The sequence below is a fragment of the Hemitrygon akajei genome, chromosome 5 (genome assembly GCF_048418815.1).
Source record: "Hemitrygon akajei chromosome 5, sHemAka1.3, whole genome shotgun sequence".
NCBI lineage: Eukaryota > Metazoa > Chordata > Chondrichthyes > Myliobatiformes > Dasyatidae > Hemitrygon > Hemitrygon akajei.
In genome coordinates, this window is record NC_133128.1 from 164,156,893 (window position 1) to 164,178,067 (window position 21,175).

The 21,175-nt window shown below is 38.0% G+C and overlaps 1 protein-coding gene across 5 annotated transcripts in view; it reads left to right on the forward strand.

Moving 5' to 3' along the window:
• nckap1 (NCK-associated protein 1) overlaps positions 1-21,175 on the forward strand; it is a 162,624-nt gene that overhangs the window by 99,605 nt on the left and 41,844 nt on the right. For all 5 annotated transcript variants that reach the window (XM_073047054.1, XM_073047055.1, XM_073047056.1 and 2 more), the window contains 4 exons: positions 91-188; positions 16,707-16,800; positions 19,719-19,801; positions 20,905-20,985. In XM_073047054.1, the coding sequence (XP_072903155.1) occupies positions 91-188; positions 16,707-16,800; positions 19,719-19,801; positions 20,905-20,985 (356 nt within the window). The remainder of the gene's footprint in view (positions 1-90; positions 189-16,706; positions 16,801-19,718; positions 19,802-20,904; positions 20,986-21,175) is intronic.

A 21,175-nucleotide genomic window follows, 5' to 3' on the forward strand; every position in this document is an offset into this window, starting at 1 on the left:
AGCTTTTGACAGAATGATTATTAGTTCGATGTCAGACTTGTATATGTGTAATGGTATATGGACTAACATAGCTTGCATATTTTCCCACAGAAATGAGGGCTCTTTCTGAACTTTTGGGTCCATATGGAATGAAGTTTCTCAGTGAAAGCCTGATGTGGCACATTTCTTCACAAGTGGCTGAACTCAAGGTAAGACTATGGTTGATTACAGCAGTATCAGCTTTCATCTTTTTATACAGATTAAAGATGATAAAATACAGCTTTTTTAATATTTGCAGCCAGGAAACTTGAACTTCAGTGAAATGGATGTTTAATTTTGTGTATGTTTTAGTATAGATGTTTAATGTCAATATTAAATAAATCTTGATTCTTATTTTAGCAAAAATTCAAAGTAAATACATTGTCGAAGTACATATATGTCACCATCTACAACTCCAAGATTCATTTTCATGTGGGCAATCACAGTAAATATAAGAAGTACAATAGAATCAGTGAAAGACCACACACAACAGGGCAAACAACGAATCTGCAAAACAAACAACAAACAGTTCAAATGCAAAAGGAATGATTTTTTTTTAATGTTAGAAACCCCGTAACTGGGTCACTTACCAGCAAAGATGGAGAGGTCCGTTGAAGTCTGATACTATTTTTAACAGTATTTATTAGTAAAAAGACACAAAAATAATATCAATGCAAACATTCAGATAATATACGTCGTCAATACTAAATCTGAAAGTACGGGTATAATAATAATCAATGAGAAATAAGCTCTATCGTTGTCTAGGGGATAATGTTTTGTCCGATGGAAATATAAAAGTCACTCAGTTCATGCAGGCTTCAGCCTTTGGTTTGCTGGCTTCAGCTGGGTTTGCAATTGTTGGAGAGAGAGAGATTTTGAGAAAAGAAACTTGCTGGCTTTCCTTGATCCGTATTTGTCCTTTAGCGAGGCCGTTCTGTGGAGGACTTGTCATCCAGGCAAGGATGGACACACACACACAAGTCCCCACCGGTCTCATACGTTTCTCCTGGTGTGTCTGAAGGGGTTGTTCCCCAGACCCTCTTTTATCCTTAGTCACGGGGTCTCAGATGTCAGTCAGGTTGGGATGATGCAATCCCTCAACCTGCCCACTCTGGTCATCCCCTGAGGGCTTCAATGAATAGTACAGTACTCAATGCACAATTCCATGTCCAAGAGACAATGGCTGTTATCCGTGGCTTTGTCTTGCTGAGGGGCCAGGACACATTCCAAAACCTTGAGGATTCTCTCTCATTTCCTGGGTCCAAGACCCGAATTAATAGCGATCTTGCGATTCTCAAGAAGGAGGGGGCGACTTTGTACCCTTCGGCCCCTCAGAGTTGTGGCACATTCGTAACACCCCCTTCCTTCAAAGCTTTTTTACCATCGGTAAAAATGAATTAATACGGAGTCTTACAGGAGTTCAGAATCTAACACAATACAAAAGAGTTTTTTTTTCACTACAGAGTAATACAGTTATACATTCCATTCAGCATCTAAACAGCTAACGATTACATTGTCACTTCCTTTAATATCTTAACATCTTGTACCTTAATAAATTCTTGTAGCATCAGACTCCAATTTAATAACTACCTATTTTTATTCCTTTTCTTCAGCAAACAAAAACTAAAGAGTTGTGAACTGAGCTTACGTGTATACTACAAAAGTTCATGCAAATACTAATCTTTATGTTACTTTCAAACAGTCAATCTTCCATGGGGTTGTCTTTATTATTCACATGCTTTGTCGAAATCCCTTAAAGCCGGATCCTGTTATTTAAAATGGCATCCCGTCAACCCTCGCCCCGTTTCCAGTTAAGCTTGTGCACCAGTGTGGAATAGGCTTTCGCCTGCTCCTTTCATAGGAGTTACTTTATCAACAATGTGTTCCAAACTTAGACCATTTTCTGAATTTCCACACAATTCTTTAATTTTAAGCAAGTTGTTGGTTTTATCTTCAGGACCCTTCATGTTATTAGTTTTCAGCTTAAACTCTTGGTCCAAACAGCATTTCAAATTCTGCCTTTTCACAGCATACTCTTGAATAACAATAGCATGTGGGGCACCTTTACATTCCAAATCAACCTGTAATTGATTCGCAGGCACCGTGTTACCAAGCCATTGTCTCTGCAGCCTGGTTGCTGCTTCTGACATCAATCCAGACTTTAAATTTTCTTCATTCAATTTAGGAACTACACTTTTCCCTTTTCCTTCAATAATAATATTCACCTCACCACCTTTTATCTCTTCACTAACTTTTAACACACCTTCGAACACGAACAGCTGGGAATTCTCACTTCCCACTATTACGAAGGTTAACCCTTTCTTCACTGAACCAAGTCCATCTGACCCACAAGGATTGCATTCCTTTTCAACTGAATCAAATACCTGAGACTTTTTCTGAGCTCCATTACTAGGTTCAGTACTACGTGCATCCACATCTTGAACACACTCAAGCGGGACATTTGCCTCTTCCAGGCTTTCAATACCCGTACTCTTTTCAAATTCTAAATTCCCCTGATCCTCCCAGTTACTCTCTGGGCAACTCACTTCCGGAGTAAACTCAACCCCACGGGCTGAAACAACCTCATCTGCCAACCCAGCAGACTTCTTCAAGGTAATGGCATCCTTTTCATCTAGGACTGCCCTCATTTCATTATCGGGAACACCTTTAGAATTTTCAACTTCTTCAAACAGTTCTGCCAAACCAACCCTGGACCTTTTAACAGCCTTATCTGTTTCTCATCTTTACTCCGTGCCTCTATAAATTTCCTCCTCGCTAAGGGAAGGTCTACCTCCTCTCCCTCACTCTCTTTCACTTTCCTATTCTCCGTTTTACCACCCTCTAAACCTTCTTGGTACAGGGTCGGTAAAAACGTCTCGGCCAAATCGATACTGGCCTGATTTAAACTGATCTCGTTCTCAGCTGCCTTTCTCGACATGCTGCGAGTGGTCGCGCATGCGGGATAGATCTTGGAATCTAGGGGCAGGACCTCAACACTTACAGGCTGGCTCGTCAGCTTCATTGTTGACCAAACCTGACCACCGGCTAAATCGTTACCAAGAAGGACGTCCACGTCAGTTCTCGGGAATTCTGATCACACCCCTATTTCAACTGGTCCAGATACCAGCTCACAATTTATAATGATCCTATGCAAGGGCACCGCTTCTGTCCCTTTTCCTATGCCTCTCAAAGCTACCATTCCAGTCTTGCGACCAAAATCTAGTACCTTACTGCTAATCAATGACAGTTCAGCTCCCGTGTCTCTCCAGATCCGCACTGGAACTGGTGTGTCTTCCTCTCTCTCAGACACAGTTCCTTCTGAAATACATTTCTCAGACCCTTCTCATACTCTGTCTACCTGGGGCTCTCTCGTCGATTTACTGATCACCACAGCACATCCTGTAGGAATTGCTGCTTTCCATTTTCCTGTCTCCTTCCTCGGAGCAAGGCACTTAGATGCAATATGACCCACCTTTCCACAATTAAAACAGGTCAAGCCACGACCTCTCCTGCCGTCTTGCCTCTCCTCCTCAATTTTACCACTAGCTCCCAGCGGGATCTCTGCCTCAGCCGGCGGGCTTTCTCTACCGTTCCCACGGTCTCTCTGGTAACTTTTATTCGAGGAAAACTTTGTCTTGTGGGTTAGGGCATATTCATCTGCGAACCTAGCAAATTCGGAGATGGACTTATTCGGCTTCTCATTCAAATACATCCGGATATCATCCGAAACACAACCTTTAAATTCCTCAATCAGAATTAACTCCCTGAGACGCCAAAAATCTTTTTCCACTATTTCTGCTGCACACCAGCGATCCAAGAGCACACCCTTCTCATAGGCAAACTCTGTATACGTCGGATTCCACCCTTTCTTTAAATTTCTGAACTTTTGTCTATAGGCCTCCGGTACCAATTCGTAGGTCCAAAGAATGGCCTCCTTTATTTTCTCATAATTCTCAGACTCCTCCATAGACAACGCCACATATGCCCGTTTTGCCTTCCCTTTTAACACACTTTGTAACAACGCCACCCACTGATCTCTGGGCCACTTCTGATTCACTGCCACCTTTTCAAAATGCAAGAAATAACTATCAACATCCGTCTCCTCGAACGGAGGTACTAACCTAAACTCCCTACTAACATAAAACCGCTCCTCTCGGTCTGACCCTTGAGCTCTTTGCTCTTGCCTTAACTTCTCCATGTCCAGCTCATGCTGTCTTTGTTTCTCCTTCTCCCTTTCCTCTCCTTCCAGCTCTTTTAACCTAATTTCATGCTCCCTCTGCTTCTCCGCTCTGTCCTGCTCTTTTTCCTTTTCAGCTCTTTTTCCTTTTCAGCTGCTTCCAGCTGTTTTAACTTAATTTCATGTTCCAACCTTAATTTCTCCAACTCTAACTGAGCCATTCCACTAGCTGGTGCCTTTTCAGGGATATTTTCCAATACCTCAGCTGAAAACACATTCTTCACAATATAGTACTGAGTTATGGCCCTCCGCACCTCCCGCTTTTTTATCGACAACCTCACCTCTGCGAGGTTTAGTCCTTTCGCAATATTTATCAAGTCCGACTTTGTGGCCGCCTCTAGCGCCTCCAGAGTCGGGTTTTCTATAAATTCATCCACGTCCATCTTTGCTGGTTTCCCGTCTGGCTACCCGCGCAACCAGACCCACGTTTGGACTTAAGCCCGATTCACTGGCCCTCCAATTTGGTATCAAATCTTGAGATGAGGCCCCCACTTTGTTATGAACCCTGTAACTGGGTCACTTACCAGCAAAGATGGAGAGGTCCGTTGAAGTCTGATACTATTTTTAACAGTATTTATTAGTAAAAAGGCACAAAAATAATATCAATGCAAACATACAGATAATATACGTCGTCAATACTAAATCTGAAAGTACGGGTATAATAATAATCAATGAGAAATAAGCTCTATCGTTGTCTAGGGGATAATGTTTTGTCCGATGGAAATATAAAAGTCACTCAGTTCATGCAGGCTTCAGCCTTTGGTTTGCTGGCTTCAGCTGGGTTTGCAATTGTTGGAGAGAGAGAGATTTTGAGAAAAGAAACTTGCTGGCTTTCCTTGATCCGTATTTGTCCTTTAGCGAGGCCGTTCTGTGGAGGACTTGTCATCCAGGCAAGGATGGACACACACACAAGTCCCCACCGGTCTCATACGTTTCTCCTGGTGTGTCTGAAGGGGTTGTTCCCCAGACCCTCTTTTATCCTTAGTCACGGGGTCTCAGATGTCAATCAGGTTGGGATGATGCAATCCCTCAACCTGCCCACTCTGGTCATCCCCTGAGGGCTTCAATGAATAGTACAGTACTCAATACACAATTCCATCTCCAAGAGACAATGGCCGTTATCCGTGGCTTTGTCTTGCTGAGGGGCCAGGACACATTCCAAAACCTTGAGGATTCTCTCTCATTTCCTGGGTCCAAGACCCGAATTAATAGCGATCTTGCGATTCTCAAGAAGGAGGGGGCGACTTTGTACCCTTCGGCCCCTCAGAGTTGTGGCACATTCGTAACATTAAAAAGAAAATAATAATAAGGAACTAAGCAATAAATATGGAGAACATGATATGAAGAGTCCATGAAAGTGAGTCCATAGGTTGGAGGAATAGTTTGATGGGGTGAGTGAAGTTGTCCCCTCTGATTCAAAAACCTGATGGTAGAGGGGTAATAACTGTTCTTGAACCTCGTGGAGCAGGTCCAGAGGATCCTGTACCATCTTCCTGATGACAGCAGCGAGAAGAGAGCATCCCCTCAGTAGTGGGGTTTCCCTGTTTATGGATGCTGCTTTACTGCAACAGCACTCATGTAGATGTGCTCATGGTGGGAAAGGCTTTACTCATGATAGACTGGGCTGTATCCACTAATTTTTGTGGGTTTTTCTGTTCAAGAGCTTTGGTGTTTCCATAGTAGGCTATGATGCAATGAGTCAATATACACTTCTTTCTACATCTATAGATGTTTGTCAAAGTTTTAGATGACATGTCGAATCTTTGCAAACTCCTAAGAAAGTAGAGGCAGTGCCATGCTTTCTTCGTAATAGCACTTACGTGCTGGACCCAGGACAGATCCTCTGAAATGATAACATTGTGGAACTTAAAGTTGCTGACTGTCTCCAACTCTGATCCCCTGTTGAGGACTGGCTTGTTGACTTCCAGCTTCCTCTTCCTGAACTCACTAATCAGCTGTTAGTCTAATTAGCTAAATATCAAGAGATCTGTAAGTTTCCAGAGAATCTCTCACATTTAATGTGTTCAACAAATTTGAACTGTTGAACGTATAACATGATGGATTTTGATGCATGTGACCTCAAGGGATCTTAGTAAAATTCAAGGCAGTAGATTTTTTTGGGCAGGAGGGAGAACACTGGGAATCAGAGCCTTGAGGTGAATCAGATTATGGTTATTATTTTAGGGCAATTAACATGCAGTTAGAGTTCCTAGAGGTGCTTCCCTGAGTCCAGCTATCTTCAGCTGCTGTGCCATTTATGATAGGACAAGAACTGAGGGGGTGGGGTTGCTGCAGATTTTAATGAAGGTATCCATTGATTTTTTTTAAAAGTTGCATCAAAAATGTACAAGTTCAAATTTTAGTCAAGAGTACCTACATTAGTACTGATATTGAACTAAAACTTTTTATTGGCAATTAAATTATAGAGTGCTCCTCTTATTTAGAATACAGCTCTCTTGTTGGATTTGCCCTATTCCTTTAAAAAAAATTTAAATAGTTCATTCTTTTTTTGCATGTGCCTCTATTGGTTATCATTTGGACATGGCTGCTTTTTGTGCCTGTGGAGTTCAGTTGCATCCCCAGAGTTTCTGTGTTGCTATATTTTTTTAGTATCCAATTTACACACGAATGAAGCAAATGGAGCCAAGTACTCGTCCACTTACATAAAAATTTATCATCTAAATGTGCTTGCTGTTATATTTGTGTTCTTTTCTCATTATAAATTCTTGTGTCTGCATCATGATAGGAACTGGCAATATAGACTTGAGCCGTTGTGAAGCTTATCTTAAATTGCACTCCAGTGCTCTGATTTCTGTGCATTCAGAATTCCATTTGCTGCGGTGTTTATGTAAAGTATTCACAAATGTAAGCAATGAATATCTTTTAAAATGGAGATTGTATTATGTCAAACAGCACACACAAAATGCTGGAGGAACTCAACAGACCAGCCAGTATCTATGGAAAAGAGTACTCTTTTTCCATAGATGTTCCCTGGCCTGCTGAGTTCCTCCAGCATCTTAAGTGTGTTGCTTGGATTTCCAGTATCTGCTGGTTTTCTCTTGTTTGTGATTGAATTATGTCACTATCCCTTGGGCTGGGTGCCATTTGATCTTGCTTCATCTGAAGAATCGTAGATCTAGTACAGGCGCAGGCCCTTTGTCAACATATGCTTGGTGGCTGTTGCAGATTTGGTGGGCCAGAGTGTTGATATTCTGGATACAGTAACATCGATATTTGATTAATATGTTATTGGAATATTGCAGGTTTCCAAAGAGATATTTTATCCTGTTGTCACAAGTAGTGCTTGAACTTTTTAGGTTACATTTGCCACTTCTAAGTAGGTTTGTTAACTCTAATAATTGTTGGATTTGCCCCTTGGAATATTGTCCAGTGTGCTGATGCCATCATGAAATAAGAATTTTACATTATCATTTAATTGTGAGCAGTGCCTTGGACACTTAATAATACTCCCACATTTAACTTAAAACATTCCAATATCACAAATGGCTGCTTTTCTATAATGACTGTTTATTAAATGTTGACCATTTCTACAGTTTTCATAGGAATCTTAGCTATTTCTCATTTCATAGGCATTTCCTAAAACACTCAACAGAGTGTTTTACTCAAAATACTCAAAATCCAATTTTTTAAAGAATGTTAATTGTGAAGTTTACATTTCTCACTTCATCCTATCATAGGCTAATATCTGGTTTCAGGACTTGATAGATATTTTTCATTCCATGCTTGAAAGACATCTTGTATGAATAATTTTGTGTGGAACTAATTTGTACTTGTATAACAAAATAACTTGCAGGATCATATTTAAGCATTAGTCCATTGCAAAGTGATCAGGCATTTGATACCAGGTGGACATACAGTCAATGTCAAATTTTAAAAAAAAATGTTGTTCTTCAGTGAAATAATGTTGAGCTATCAGATCATTCCCAGCTTGAATATTTAATTAAATAATCTACTGCACCTAGGATGTTTTAACTGCTAGCATTCATACCAAGTTTTTAAAAGATTACTTTCTGAACATACTTCATTGAGATTGTGATCTTAATGTGAAACAACTGCAGATTTATTTTTTATACTTTTTGGAATTTTGAAATTGTAACAAGAAGCTGTAGGATATAAAAGATTAAGGTAGGCACAAATACTGATGTAAGCTTAACATTTGAAGGGAAAAGATACTGCTATGCTTTCAACAGACTAACTTTATGGTATTTTGTAACTATTATTTGATCATACTTAGTGCTGATTACAGTGAGCCAAAGACAACAAGAGAGTTGAGCAGACTGATACTGTCAATGCATTGATTGGAAGATAGAAGGGAGAAGTCAAATTTTAGAAATGGTTGAATTGTTTAGTATACTACGTCAGTGTCAGAGAGCCAATAGCTGTAAATTTCTGGTCAGCATATAGAAATAAAAAGGTGCAATGCTTCTAATATATGCATACTAAAGTACAAAACAAGGATAATGGACTGTTTCTACAAAATTGGCATAGCTCCAAAATAAAATGAAAACCAGACTCATGAAGTCTTATGATCAATGCCACTGAATATTGAGTGAACAAATTAAATTCCTCTTTATTATGTTACAAGATTTTGGCACGTGTTCATTTGTCTATGAAAAATTGCAATCGATAGTTTTGTTAATAAATGAGAACTAATTACCATTGGAATAATTACTTGTGAAACAAGAGACCTACTGAAGGATCTCGGCCCGAAACATCGACTGTACTCTTTTCCATAAATGCTACCTGACCTGCTGAGTTCCTCCAGCATTTTGTGTGTGTTGGTTGTGAAATGCTGGATATAGCTTAGGCTTATCACAAAATCTTAGTGATATGAACTTGGAAATTATGATTGGTGTTCAACTGTTAAACAAAAAGTTCCCTTTCTCTCTCAGTTAAAAAGAAGTAGAATGGGTGATATTCATCAGTGTTATCTTTTATTACACTTGGTACTAAATGAATAGTATTCAACAAGTCATTGAAACCCATAAAAATTCAATCCTATCCCAGAGATGCTAAAGACAGAATATGAATTTGTGCCTTTTTATATTGTAAAATATTTTAGTTTTCAATGTCACTTTACAGAAAACATGTCTGGGGAAAGCATTAAGTACATAGAATTCATCTGTAATTTCATGTGTTAAAGACTAGTAATTCAGAGACCCAACTTCAAAACCCACTACAGTAGCTTTGAAATTAAATGCAATTAATGAACTGGCATTTGGAGCATATGAAGTCTTGGTAAATGCAAAAAAACCTCATTTTTACTGAGGTAAAAATACGCCTGGTTCACTACCTTCAGCAAGAAATCTACCAACCCTCCCTCTTGTGGATTGTGTGAACAGCACTGAACCTTTGTGTCAACTCTTACATAGCCTGTGAGATGACCCAGCAATGCCCTCATTTTTACCATGATAGTTATGTACAAGCAGAGAAAGTACCAAAATGATCACTGTGGTTCTAGAAGGTGGCTCGCCAGCATCTTTATGATGGTAGTTGGGGATAGGTAATAAATGCTGGCCTTGCTAATGAAACTCGTATCCTGAAATTGAATCTGCAACAAAAGACCATTTTGGGAGCAGGGAAAAGGTTGTGGAATTATTGGAGAAGTCTTAGACCAGAGCTGATAATGGGAAACCATTTGGGGGTCTTGATGGGGGTGGAGATAAAGAATTGTAAATCTCTATATGTCTAGATAGTAAATTTTGCACTATGGGTCTCGATATGATGACCTTGGCCTGAATGCTACTGATCTATACTGTAATGTTTTTCAATTGATCAGAACATTTAATAAATACTGAGCAGATTTTTTTTAATGCATTTAGACTAAACTCTGTACATGACAGCATAGATTTCTTCTGGATGTTCCAATTTTCGCTGTCAACCCAAAGCTTTACAAGTAGGCTATCAGCAGCTGCAAATTACCCCTTAGAGTAGATTAATTGCAAAATTTAAAAAAAAATCAAAGGGGGCATTTGACAGAGAGACTGACATTGGGGAATGAGAGCAATGGATTGTTAGCTTGGAACAAACTGGTTGAATATGTCCTGCATTGTAAATGATATACAAGAGCAAAAATACTCTTCAAACCCTGATTACAAAAACGACAACTCTTGCTCTACGTTATTCATCTTCGAGGATTTCCATTTTTACATCTCTGATCAGTTTCAACAACATGAAGAGTTGGCCACAACATAGTAAAGAAAAAATCTTTACAGGATTTCAACAGCTTGATCTTCTCTAGAAATTTTCCACGTTTGAAGATGAGCCCCATAGGAGAAAAGTTGGACTAAGATTCAACAAGTAATGTACAAATGGGAAAGGAAGTGCAAGGGACTGGTGGGGGAAGGGGTAGAAATTGGCTGATTTTCTTTTATATAAAAATATAGAGATTCCTCCTTATCCATCATTATCATTGTCATTATCAAGGGGGAATGATCTGACAATATTCTTGCTTTATATTCCACACTTTTCACTCTATCTTGAATATTTTTTGATAATAAAAAAAAATCAATCCTTGAGTAAGTTTTATGTCTGTTTGAATAAAATGAATAATCTCTTTCTCTTGGATTAATTCTTCTCCATATATCAATCAAATTTAAATCTTTCATTAATGATAAAGTTAGTTTTGTTACTTTTGATTTTATAGCACCTTTAGTTACCTCTAGTTAGGAGGAACCAATTTACAGATGGAGATTTAATTCAACTCTTAAAACGTCAAGATTTTTGTGATTTTATGAAAAAACAAATTCAGTTTTTTTTGGATACAAATCTACATTCAGTTGAGGATAAAATTGTATTATGGGAAGCGATGAAAGCATATTTAAGGGGTCAGATTATAAGTTATACATCTAAAATTAAAAAGGAATACACAGCAGAAATAGATCAATTGGAAAAAGATATAAAGTTAGAAAAAGAATCTCAAAGAGATATGACAGAAGAAAAACGAAGACAACTTGTTAATAAAAAACTACAATATAATACACCAGACATATCGTACAGAGAAAGTAATTATGAGAACTAAACAGAAATATTATGGGAAAAAAATATATAGAGATTTAGCTATATGATTTTGTTTGGATTTTTATCAAAAAATGGTATGTCCATAGCCCGGATGTTTCTTAGTCATGTTACTATGCAGTAAAAGCATATACTTTTAAGAGTTCTTCCACGTTGGCAGTTGTGTATCTTAACCTTTGAAGTGAGTCATTGTCTGAAACACAGGCCAGCAAAGCCAGTTTCCAGGCTGGAATTAATTAATCAGTATCATTTGGAATGACTGCAGAATAAATTGTTGCTTGTCTTGGTCTCTGCACCAAGCACCACTGTGGTTACAGATACAGTGAACTAAACATAATAGCGTGTGGTTCCACCGCGATATGATTTCTCCTGAGCAACAGCTTCAACCAATTAAGTAGGCATGTATAAAGTTAATCAGTTAAAAAGTCCTAACAAGTTGAATTTGGAAGAGTTATGGAAGGCTGTGGGTTTTTAGTGAATATCAGCCGATTGGTCCAGAGATGGAAGTAGATCAAGGAAGTGGGGAGAGAGGTGTCAAAAATTATTTTAAGTAAATTGGGCAGTATGGAAGTTAGTAAGAAAGCTAATGAAATTGGCAAGTTCTGTGCCTGTATAGGATGCAGCACCCAATGCAGTTATCAGTTGGGGAAGTTGGGGGGAATGCCAGAATAGGTTTGGGATAAAATCCATCCCAAACCTATTCTGTATTCCCAATAAAAAGCAGGTGTAACCAGATGTATCTGAATGCCCATAGCAACTTCGTCCATTTGTAAAAAGTGGGAGAAATCAAATAGTATGTTGTTCAGGGTAAACACAAGTTCCACCAGACGGGGAAAGAGTGCATTTTAGAGGGTAACTCAATGGATCTATGTTTTAGAAAGAAATTGAGAACCCCAACATTTCAGTGAATGAGACTTGCTGCAATACAGCCATATGTAGAAACACCACTGCCCTTAAGCGGAAAATCCTACAAAAAATAGTGAATATGGCCCAGTCTATCACAGGTAAAGCCCTCTGAATCATTGACCACATCTACATGAAACAGTTCCATATCCATCATCAGAGACCCCCCCCCAACCCCCACCACCAAAGACATACTTTCTTCTCTCTGCTGCCATCAGGAAGAAAGTACAGGACTCACATCACCAGGTTCAGGAATAGTTATTACCCTTCAACCATTAGGCTCTGAACCAAAGGGGATAAGTATTCCTTCTGACTTGTAATGGTGATTGGCAGTCCAACTTAAAATTGCATTCCACCACCAACTGGACTTGAGTGTGGTATAGAGAGTTGGAAACTAAATTACCCCAAAAAGCCCTATAGATTGTAAGAAGTGAAAGACAATATTGTGAATTAAATTAAAGTCACTCCCATAATTCAATAAAGTTTTTAAATGAAAACTATCAATCCCTTAAGATAGTAGTGAAGCCTGCATTTGATTTCTTTCAACCGTATATGCATCACACTATAATAGAATGTGGTCAACTGTTTCATAATGATGTCAAAACCTACACCAGCCAGAGTGGTGTTTTCCAACTAAATATAAGGAATAATAAAGCATTGAATGCCCAATTCTAAGTCGGGTCAATATAATTCCTTCCTCCTTGTTTTTCTTCCTTTTCCCATCAACCCAACACTTCTATGTATTCTGATAATTCCACTAAACTTCATTTGCCTTATTGAGATGTTCCCACAGCCAATGCACTCACTTTTAAGACTCTTTATCTTAATTTGAGATACTTGTTGCTCATTTATTCATTTTTATTATTTACTCTTGTATTTGCAAAGTTTGCTGTCTTCTGCACTCTGGTTGAACACCCTAGTTGGATTCTTTCATTGATTTTGTTATTATTATTCCATAGATTTATTGAATATGCCCACAAGAACAAGAATCTCAGGATTGTATTTGCTGACATAGATGTATTTTGATAATAAAATTTACTTTGAATTTTGGAAGTATATAGGAATTGAATGTCTTGGCTGTGGGTGTAGGTGGAAGGGACTGGACACAGGTGGGAACAAGATATGGTATGTTTAGGTGTGAGGAGAAGTACAATGAAGCAAAGAGAGGCAGAAGCAATGGCCCTATCAGGGTAAATTTTGGGTAGGTGGTAGAACTGGGCAGTTCAGGTTTGGGGAATGGAGAGCTATATGTTCAGAGGGAATTAAGGTAGAGTTGGTGAGGAGAGTGAAGAAATCAATACAGTTGACTGGCATTTGGCAATTAAAAATGAAAAGGTAAGAGGGAAAAAGCTAGAAGGGGGTGTCAGAAAGGGTCATCACTGGGAAGATGTGAGGGCTACATGCCCTCAGAGGTGATAGAACTTGAGGTTGGAGTATGAGTATGAAGGTAAGTCCTCTGCCTGAGAATGCATCACTTGGGTGTAGATAGGATGGTGAAGACATTGGCAGAGTTGGAAATGGTGTCAGATAGGGACTTGAGAAGAAGGTGATGAGAGGGAGGACCTGGTTGGGTATAATGTGTGGTCAGGAGCTGCTCAGAGGAGAGGAATTGGGATGAAACATGAGGTCAGAGGTTGGTGTTAATTGTGGTATGATTGGCACCAGGGGGTGAGGGGAGGAGTCATTAAACCTATTCTAGTGAGGAGCAGAGTCAACAGTGGGTGTTCCTTGTGCTTTGGAATTGGTAACTATGGAATCCTGTAGGATGAAAAAGGATATGGATTTTACTTTTAATGGATATGATCTTCGCTCTGTAGCTTTGGAATTTATAAATATAGTATTAATGTATTCTCCCTTGCTAATGAGAAGACTAAATATAGGCACCTTGCAATATCTTTGTGAAATTCATTTCTTTATTTTTTTTCCTTAAACTGCAAGTGTGATACCTTGTATACGACTTTTTTTTATCTGAGGAGATCATGTAAATCAGTATCTAAATTGATACTGCACAATTTCAGCAAACAGAAATCTAAATGAAGGGTTTGCAGCCATTTAATGTATCAATTGAATTGGTGTATATATTTTTTGAATTGCATTAGTACCAGCAACGTCTGCAAATTATTACATCCTGTATTTATAAACTGAGAACATATAGAAACATGAGCTTATTTGAAAATAGCTTACAGATGAAATTGTTTTAAATGAACGTAAGAAATATGATCTCCCTCTGAAATCAAATTATTTTTCATGTGCAGTTAACTTGAGGGAGTTTATTATTGTGTGAAGATAATATTGGCATTTGGTATTTCTTACATCCAAAAGGCCATTTAACCTTTCACCTTCATGTGAAAGTAATTTATTTCATTGTGGAGGAGGGATTGCAAGAGAGGAATGTGTGACTTGGGCTAGATCATCTAAAGTTGGTCAATTCCTTCCTGTTTTTCTTATTTCAGTGCCTTTGTATTCGACAGTGAAATGCTATTAAATTAATGCCTTCTACCAGTTAACTTGAGTATGATGCAAAACATGATAAAATTTCAGTCTAATATTCTTCTGGAATATTGTAACTTAGGCATGGCTATCTAATGCACAGTCAATGGGAAGGAAAATCTCAAAGGAATTCATTTTGTGCAAAGCCTGTATTATTCTTTAATCACCAATTAAAACTGTCTTACTTTTTGCTTCTATACCATCCACTAGTATTATGTCATGGTAATGTTAGGTAGATCCAAACTTAAGTTTGCATTAAGTAACTGTTTCAAGTCAAGTAAAGTCAAGTCACTTTTTATTGTCATTTCGACCATAACTGCTGGTACAGTACACAGTAAAAACGAGGTAACATTTTTCAGGACCATGGTGCTACATGAAGCAATACAAGAACTACACTGAACTACGTAAAACAACACAAAAAACTACAGTAGACTACAGACCTACCCAGGACTGCATAAAGTGCACAAAACAGTGCAGGCATTACAATAAATAATAAACAAGACAATAGGCACAGTAGAGGGCAGTAAGTTGGTGTCAGTCCAGACTCTGGGTATTGAGGTGTCTGATGGCTGGGGGGAAATTACTATTACTATTAAAATTATTATTAAAATTACTATTACCATAAGTGGTACCGATATAAAAGAAGCTGGATTTTCCTACAAGAATTCACTTTTTTTAATATGGTCAGGGTGGCGCCAGCGAATGATTCCTTGGGTGACATCTTCCAAATAGTCAATCATTTCAAGTTTTCCTACATCTTTTACCTATTTTTAAAAATCTTAATTGCGTTTTTAAAACAGTTGGAACCCGTGACTTACAATGTGTAATTTGAATGAGTGAGCTAGCGTTCTGCTGTATTTGAGAAAACTCCAGGAGATAATTGTGAGCGTGAGCTACCACAAGGGAAAGCTCAGATGAGCTGATGGGCCATGATCGACTACATTTCTTGCTGATTTAAAATGTCAAGGAAAGTTGAAACATCGAGGTGAATGCTGGGGGAGTGAGCAGTTCTCAGCTGGGTCCATGTTGCTATGATTGAAATTCTGACATTTATGGAGTGGACTGCTGTACATATTGGCCTCTTTCAGTTCTATGGGTTTTTTCAAGTTCTCACCCATTTTTTCTTGTTGCCATTCGGTAAGTTGGGTGTTTGGGATTTGATGTTCTTGCTGCTATTTCTCCATGTGGGTGATCTGTTACTTTTGTGCAAGGGAGAAGATGGGGGATTTGGGGTTTGCAAGTTTTTGATTTTTTTTTAATTTACCCACGAGGCAGATTACAACTAGAGGGCAAGGGGGGGATTGGTGTCTTTCAGCTACTTCTATGGTTTTCTGTATTTTATGTCTATCAGGAGAAGACAAATCTCAGAGATGTATTCTGCATTCATACTTTGATAAAATGAACCTTTGAACCATAATGGATTGTTTGATGGGGCTTGAAGTATCACTCATGAACATATCTAAAGGAAAGTTACCTGCAAATTCCCTAATGCATACCTTGTGGCAACTTCCATATTTTTCCCTTCTGTGAACTTCTGCAAGAGATACGCCCATTTAGACACAAGCTAAAATAAGATTATTTCAAAAAGAATGATCTTCACAGCTGAATTATCAAATAGCATACTTTCTCTACTTAAACATTTAATGAGTGACTATTTATGGTTATCATCTGCATCTTAGTTTTGTATCGACAAGAGTAAGAACAGTTATTTATTCTATCACAAGCTGGAGTTCTGAGGGAAAAAAGAAAGGAAAGAAAATTGAAGAAGATAGTGTATCCAGTTTCACAGTTTTTCCCTGTGTATTGAAAAAGGAAAAATGGAAAACTGCAAACTATCATGAATGTTTTGTTTTCAGAAGTCAAACCACACATGATCTGTAGACGCTTAATCTCCTTGGGAACTGTAGACTGTGGAACCATCTGGAGCTTATAAAGCTAATTTCCTTTTGCCAGATTGAAATATCTGTTTGATATTGGTATCTGACGGACTGCCTAATACAGAATATTCTTTCTTTTGTAGAAACTAGTAGTAGAGAATGTTGATGTGCTTACACAAATGAGGACGAGCTTTGACAAGCCAGACCAGATGGCAGCACTCTTCAAAAGATTAACATGTGGGTATTGAATATGTTCTCCAATTACAGAAACTGAGCAGACAATGTAATGATTTTCCAATCTGTGTTGACACGGCCTCCCAGTTGCAGAACTATAATTCCATTACACATTCCATCCTTGCCTTGCATACAATCATACGAATAACAAATAAAATGACCTGTTAATTTTACACATTGTTGAAACTTAATGACATGTGTAATATACTATTTCCCCTTAGGAAAGGGTGAAGGAAATGAGAACCTTGCCTAACCCTTCTCCTCCCACCACCCCCTCCCGCCAGCAGTCCCCCTAGAAAGGGCAGCATATTAACTTGTCAAGTCTTTTCTCTTTCATTTACAAACAGTTTTCTTAGCTTGTTAGGCCAGGACGGCAAGATCCCAGTGATTTTTATCTTAGTATTTGTCCTTGTATTCCAATTAATTAGTTGATCAATATTGTCCAGAACTAGACTGACTTCAGATTTTTATAAATTCCATGAGTAGCAATTGATCCTTTTTTAAAAGTGTTGACAACCACCAGTTCTTTCCCATTTGTATTTTTTCCAAACTAAAATTGGCAGCTTTGAAAAGCTAGTTTGTTTCATAAGTTTGAAAAGTGCTGAGAGTACTCTAGGGAAGAGGCTTTTACTTTTATCTATTTAGTCTAAAGATTAGAAAATCTTTTGTAATTGTTGCCTTTTGTAGTTCTGTCCAGGCTGGAAGGAAATTAATGAAATTCATTTTTGAGTCATCAGTGACATTCAGAGACCATTTGATATAATGTTGTGGCGATGAGCATAAAAACAAATCTTGATAGGCCCAGAACCTTTATCGTGTCCCAAATGACTATATAACTGAATTCAAGCAACATTCCACAGTAAACATTTGTGGAGACAGACAGCTGTTTGAGACAGGTTATCAGCTAACTAAAAACAGACCAAGGTCAATTTAAGACCTTTGTTCAATCTGTACTTGAACATTGTTTTAAATTTTGTCTTTAAAAAATATGCTTTAGCTCACCGGTCCTATGCGAGATAGTTTAAATTTTTGCAAAGATTAATTAAATTTCCCAATGTGAAAGGAATGCATAAAAACCTTAAGAAACTTTACTGTAAGGAAATCCTTTCTAATCCTGCAGTACCCATGACTCCTAATTTTTCAACTGTTGAAAAAGTAATAAACGCCTGAATTTTTCAACTTGCTGGAAACATTTTTAAATCTGAAATAAAATGCTTCACAATACAGACTGAGAATTGATTGGGAGGATGAACTGCTGAAGTGAAAAAGACTATTCCTTTTTACTTTTCACTAAGTGAAAAAGGAGACTAGGGCCAATTAATTGGATCTGCATAAAGTTTTTCAGTTAGAGTGCTAAAAAAGCAAATTGGAAAAGTTGTGGGAGGCTGTAGGTTTGTAGATAAGAAACAGGCTGCCCACTTCTTTGAGCATGTTCATCCTCCATTAAGGTTACTGGCTGATCTTCTACATCAGCAATGTTATCGATCAAAGTCCCCATAATCCCTTGATTTCATTAATACCCAAAATTCTCTCAATCTGTGTTTTGATTGAACATCCACAGTCCTTTATGTTACAGAATTCCAAAGGTTCACAGTCCTCTTTGTAAATGGTCTACTTCTGAAACTATATCCTATAGTCCTAGAGTCCTGAGCTAGGAAAAAACATCCCTCTGGTATCTTGGCCATAAGAATTTGGTATATTTTGGTAAGATCTTAACTTATTTTTCCGAACTGTAGAGTATATTATCATAGCCTGTCTCGGCTCATGTTGAAGACCCTGTAATGAGATTAATGAACCTGTCTGGACTTCCTTCATAGCACATATTTCTCCATAGTAATGAAACCAAAACTGCAGGTGTGCTCTTACCAAGGCCAAATGCAAGTGCAGTATGACTTCCTTATTCCTGTATTCAAATCCCTTTACAATAATTGGCTAATAAATTGCTTGAATCTGTATGTTGGCCTGCAGCAACTTGTGTGCAAGCAAACCAAGCCCACTACTAATCCTTCACCAGTTAAACACTCCATTTTTCTGTTACATAATGAATGACTACATTTTTCATATTGTATTACATCTGTCATGTTCTTAGCAACTCACTGAACTTGGATGTATACCCTTGACGCCTCTTGACATCCTCTTTTGCCCCCTCAATACCTCCAAACTTGAAACTATAACATTTGGTCCCTTCAGCCAAATTGTTGATGTGATTTAAGAAAAGCCAAGGTTTATTGAACATTAGTCACAGTGGAGTTTGAAGCCTTCACTCTCATATCTTAAATGTAGATCCATTAAATATAACCTTTTACCCATGTTTTGTAAAAGTGAAAAATAAAAAAAATGGAACATTTCCACTATTTTAATTAAAGTTACAGCACGGAACAGACTCTTCCAGCCCTTCAAGCCATTCCTGCCATCAATCCACTGATTTAACCCCTTGCCTAATCATGGGGTAGTTTACAATGACCAATTAACCTACTAACTGGTATGTCTTTGGATTGTGGGAGGAAACCGGAGCACCCGGAGCAAACTCACACATGCGAGAAGAGATGTAAAAACTTGCTTACAGAGGACGCCAGAAATGAACCCTGAACTCCGACACCCAGAGCTGTAATAGTGTCGCGTTACTTACTACACCACCGTGGCTATGTTTCGTTACTACTTTTAAAAAAATAACTCTGATTATTTAAAAATTGAAGCCATCCATATTTTAAATTAGTGTTTCCAATTTTCTAAGAATTTGATTTATGTTCACAAGGATATTTTTGTACAGTTTATTTAAATTACTGTGTAATTAGTCTGAAGCTGAAGATTGTTCAGTAGAATATGGATACATTTCTGAAGAGTATGTTTTGATGCATTACGCTTGATCTGTCTCAAAAATTCTAGATGCTACTCATTTTTCTTTGTTTTATAAACTGTAGCGGTTGACAGTGTATTGAAGAGGATGACAATAATTGGTGTTATCTTATCATTCCGTTCACTGGCACAGGAAGCACTTAGAGATGTAAGTACAGATAGATTCACGTACATCGTATGAATATCTTTGAATGTGTTTGTGGTCACATTGCCAAATGCTGTACAACATTCTTAAAACCGTATTGGTGACAATGGAAGAGGAAATAATTTTGAAAAAGCGTTTAATGGGAGCTAGTGAATTAAAAGGGCTCTAGAGATAAAAAAAAGTATAATGGATTCTGGTTAATTGAGACACATTGGAACTAGTATATATACGCCCAGATCTGATTGAATGGTAGAACAAAAGGGGCCAAATTGCTTTGTTTCATCCTCTAATCTATACTCCTACAAAAGTTTGCAGTTATTTTTGAGAAGCATAGTTAATCACAACTGAGCAGATAAAGCGATTTTCTTGGAAACAAGGTACAGGTTAAATGAAAATTAACATTCATGAAGGAGCAGTTAGACAAAATGATTGCCAGAGACCTACAGAGTAACCAATTAACAGTGCCAGAGTGTATTTTGGATGATACTTTTAGATGTGACTATGTTTTACAGAACCCAAATGACATAATTAAAATAGATCGAGGCATGTGCGTTTTCTATTTGTGGAATATGGGTGCGTTATATCCAGTACTCCTGTCCAGAATGCTTTTACATTGGAACTTAGCCTTGCTTCTGCCTGCCGTTTAGTTTCTTTCTTTTGCCTCTGCTTTTGTTCTTTTACTCATTTGTGATATTCATGAGCTTGTAAACAGCAATCGTGATAGCTTCATGTCTATTACCTGCAGTCATCGGACTTCTTGTCCAGTCAAAGCAGTTGCTATCTTTGCGGACATCTTGCAGTATTTACAGTCTGAAAGCATTTATTGTTCCTTTGCTGCAACTGAGGAAGTAACCTCTGAATCAAAGCTACTGGACTGGGGGCTTTAGTGTGTTGCTGCCAAAATCCTGGGACAAACATTTCTGGAACAATGCTTAACTTCAGAATGTTGAAGAGCATAACTTTATTTTCTAAGCCCCTCCATGCTCTTTAGACTACAGCTCCTATTCTACACTGCCAGATTTGCTCATTCTACCCCTCCCTTTCCTCATTCTGAAGGCTTGACTTCAAAATCTACTAACACTAATTTTGGTGAGTATTTCTTTCAGGTTCTGTCGTGCCACATTCCTTTTCTTGTTAGTTCAGTTGAAGATTTCAAGGATCACATTCCAAGAGAGACAGATATGAAGGTATTGCAATTTGAATTTAAGATCAAGTTATTTATGGTCTATTTAATATGAAGTATTTACTGCTAGAATTGCAGAGTGTGAATGTAATAATCGTGTATTGAATTATAGATTAATTTAAATTTTGTGTATTTTCCTGTGGTGCACTTTTCATGTACTGTTTGGTTTAATTGAATTTACATTACAAATGAAG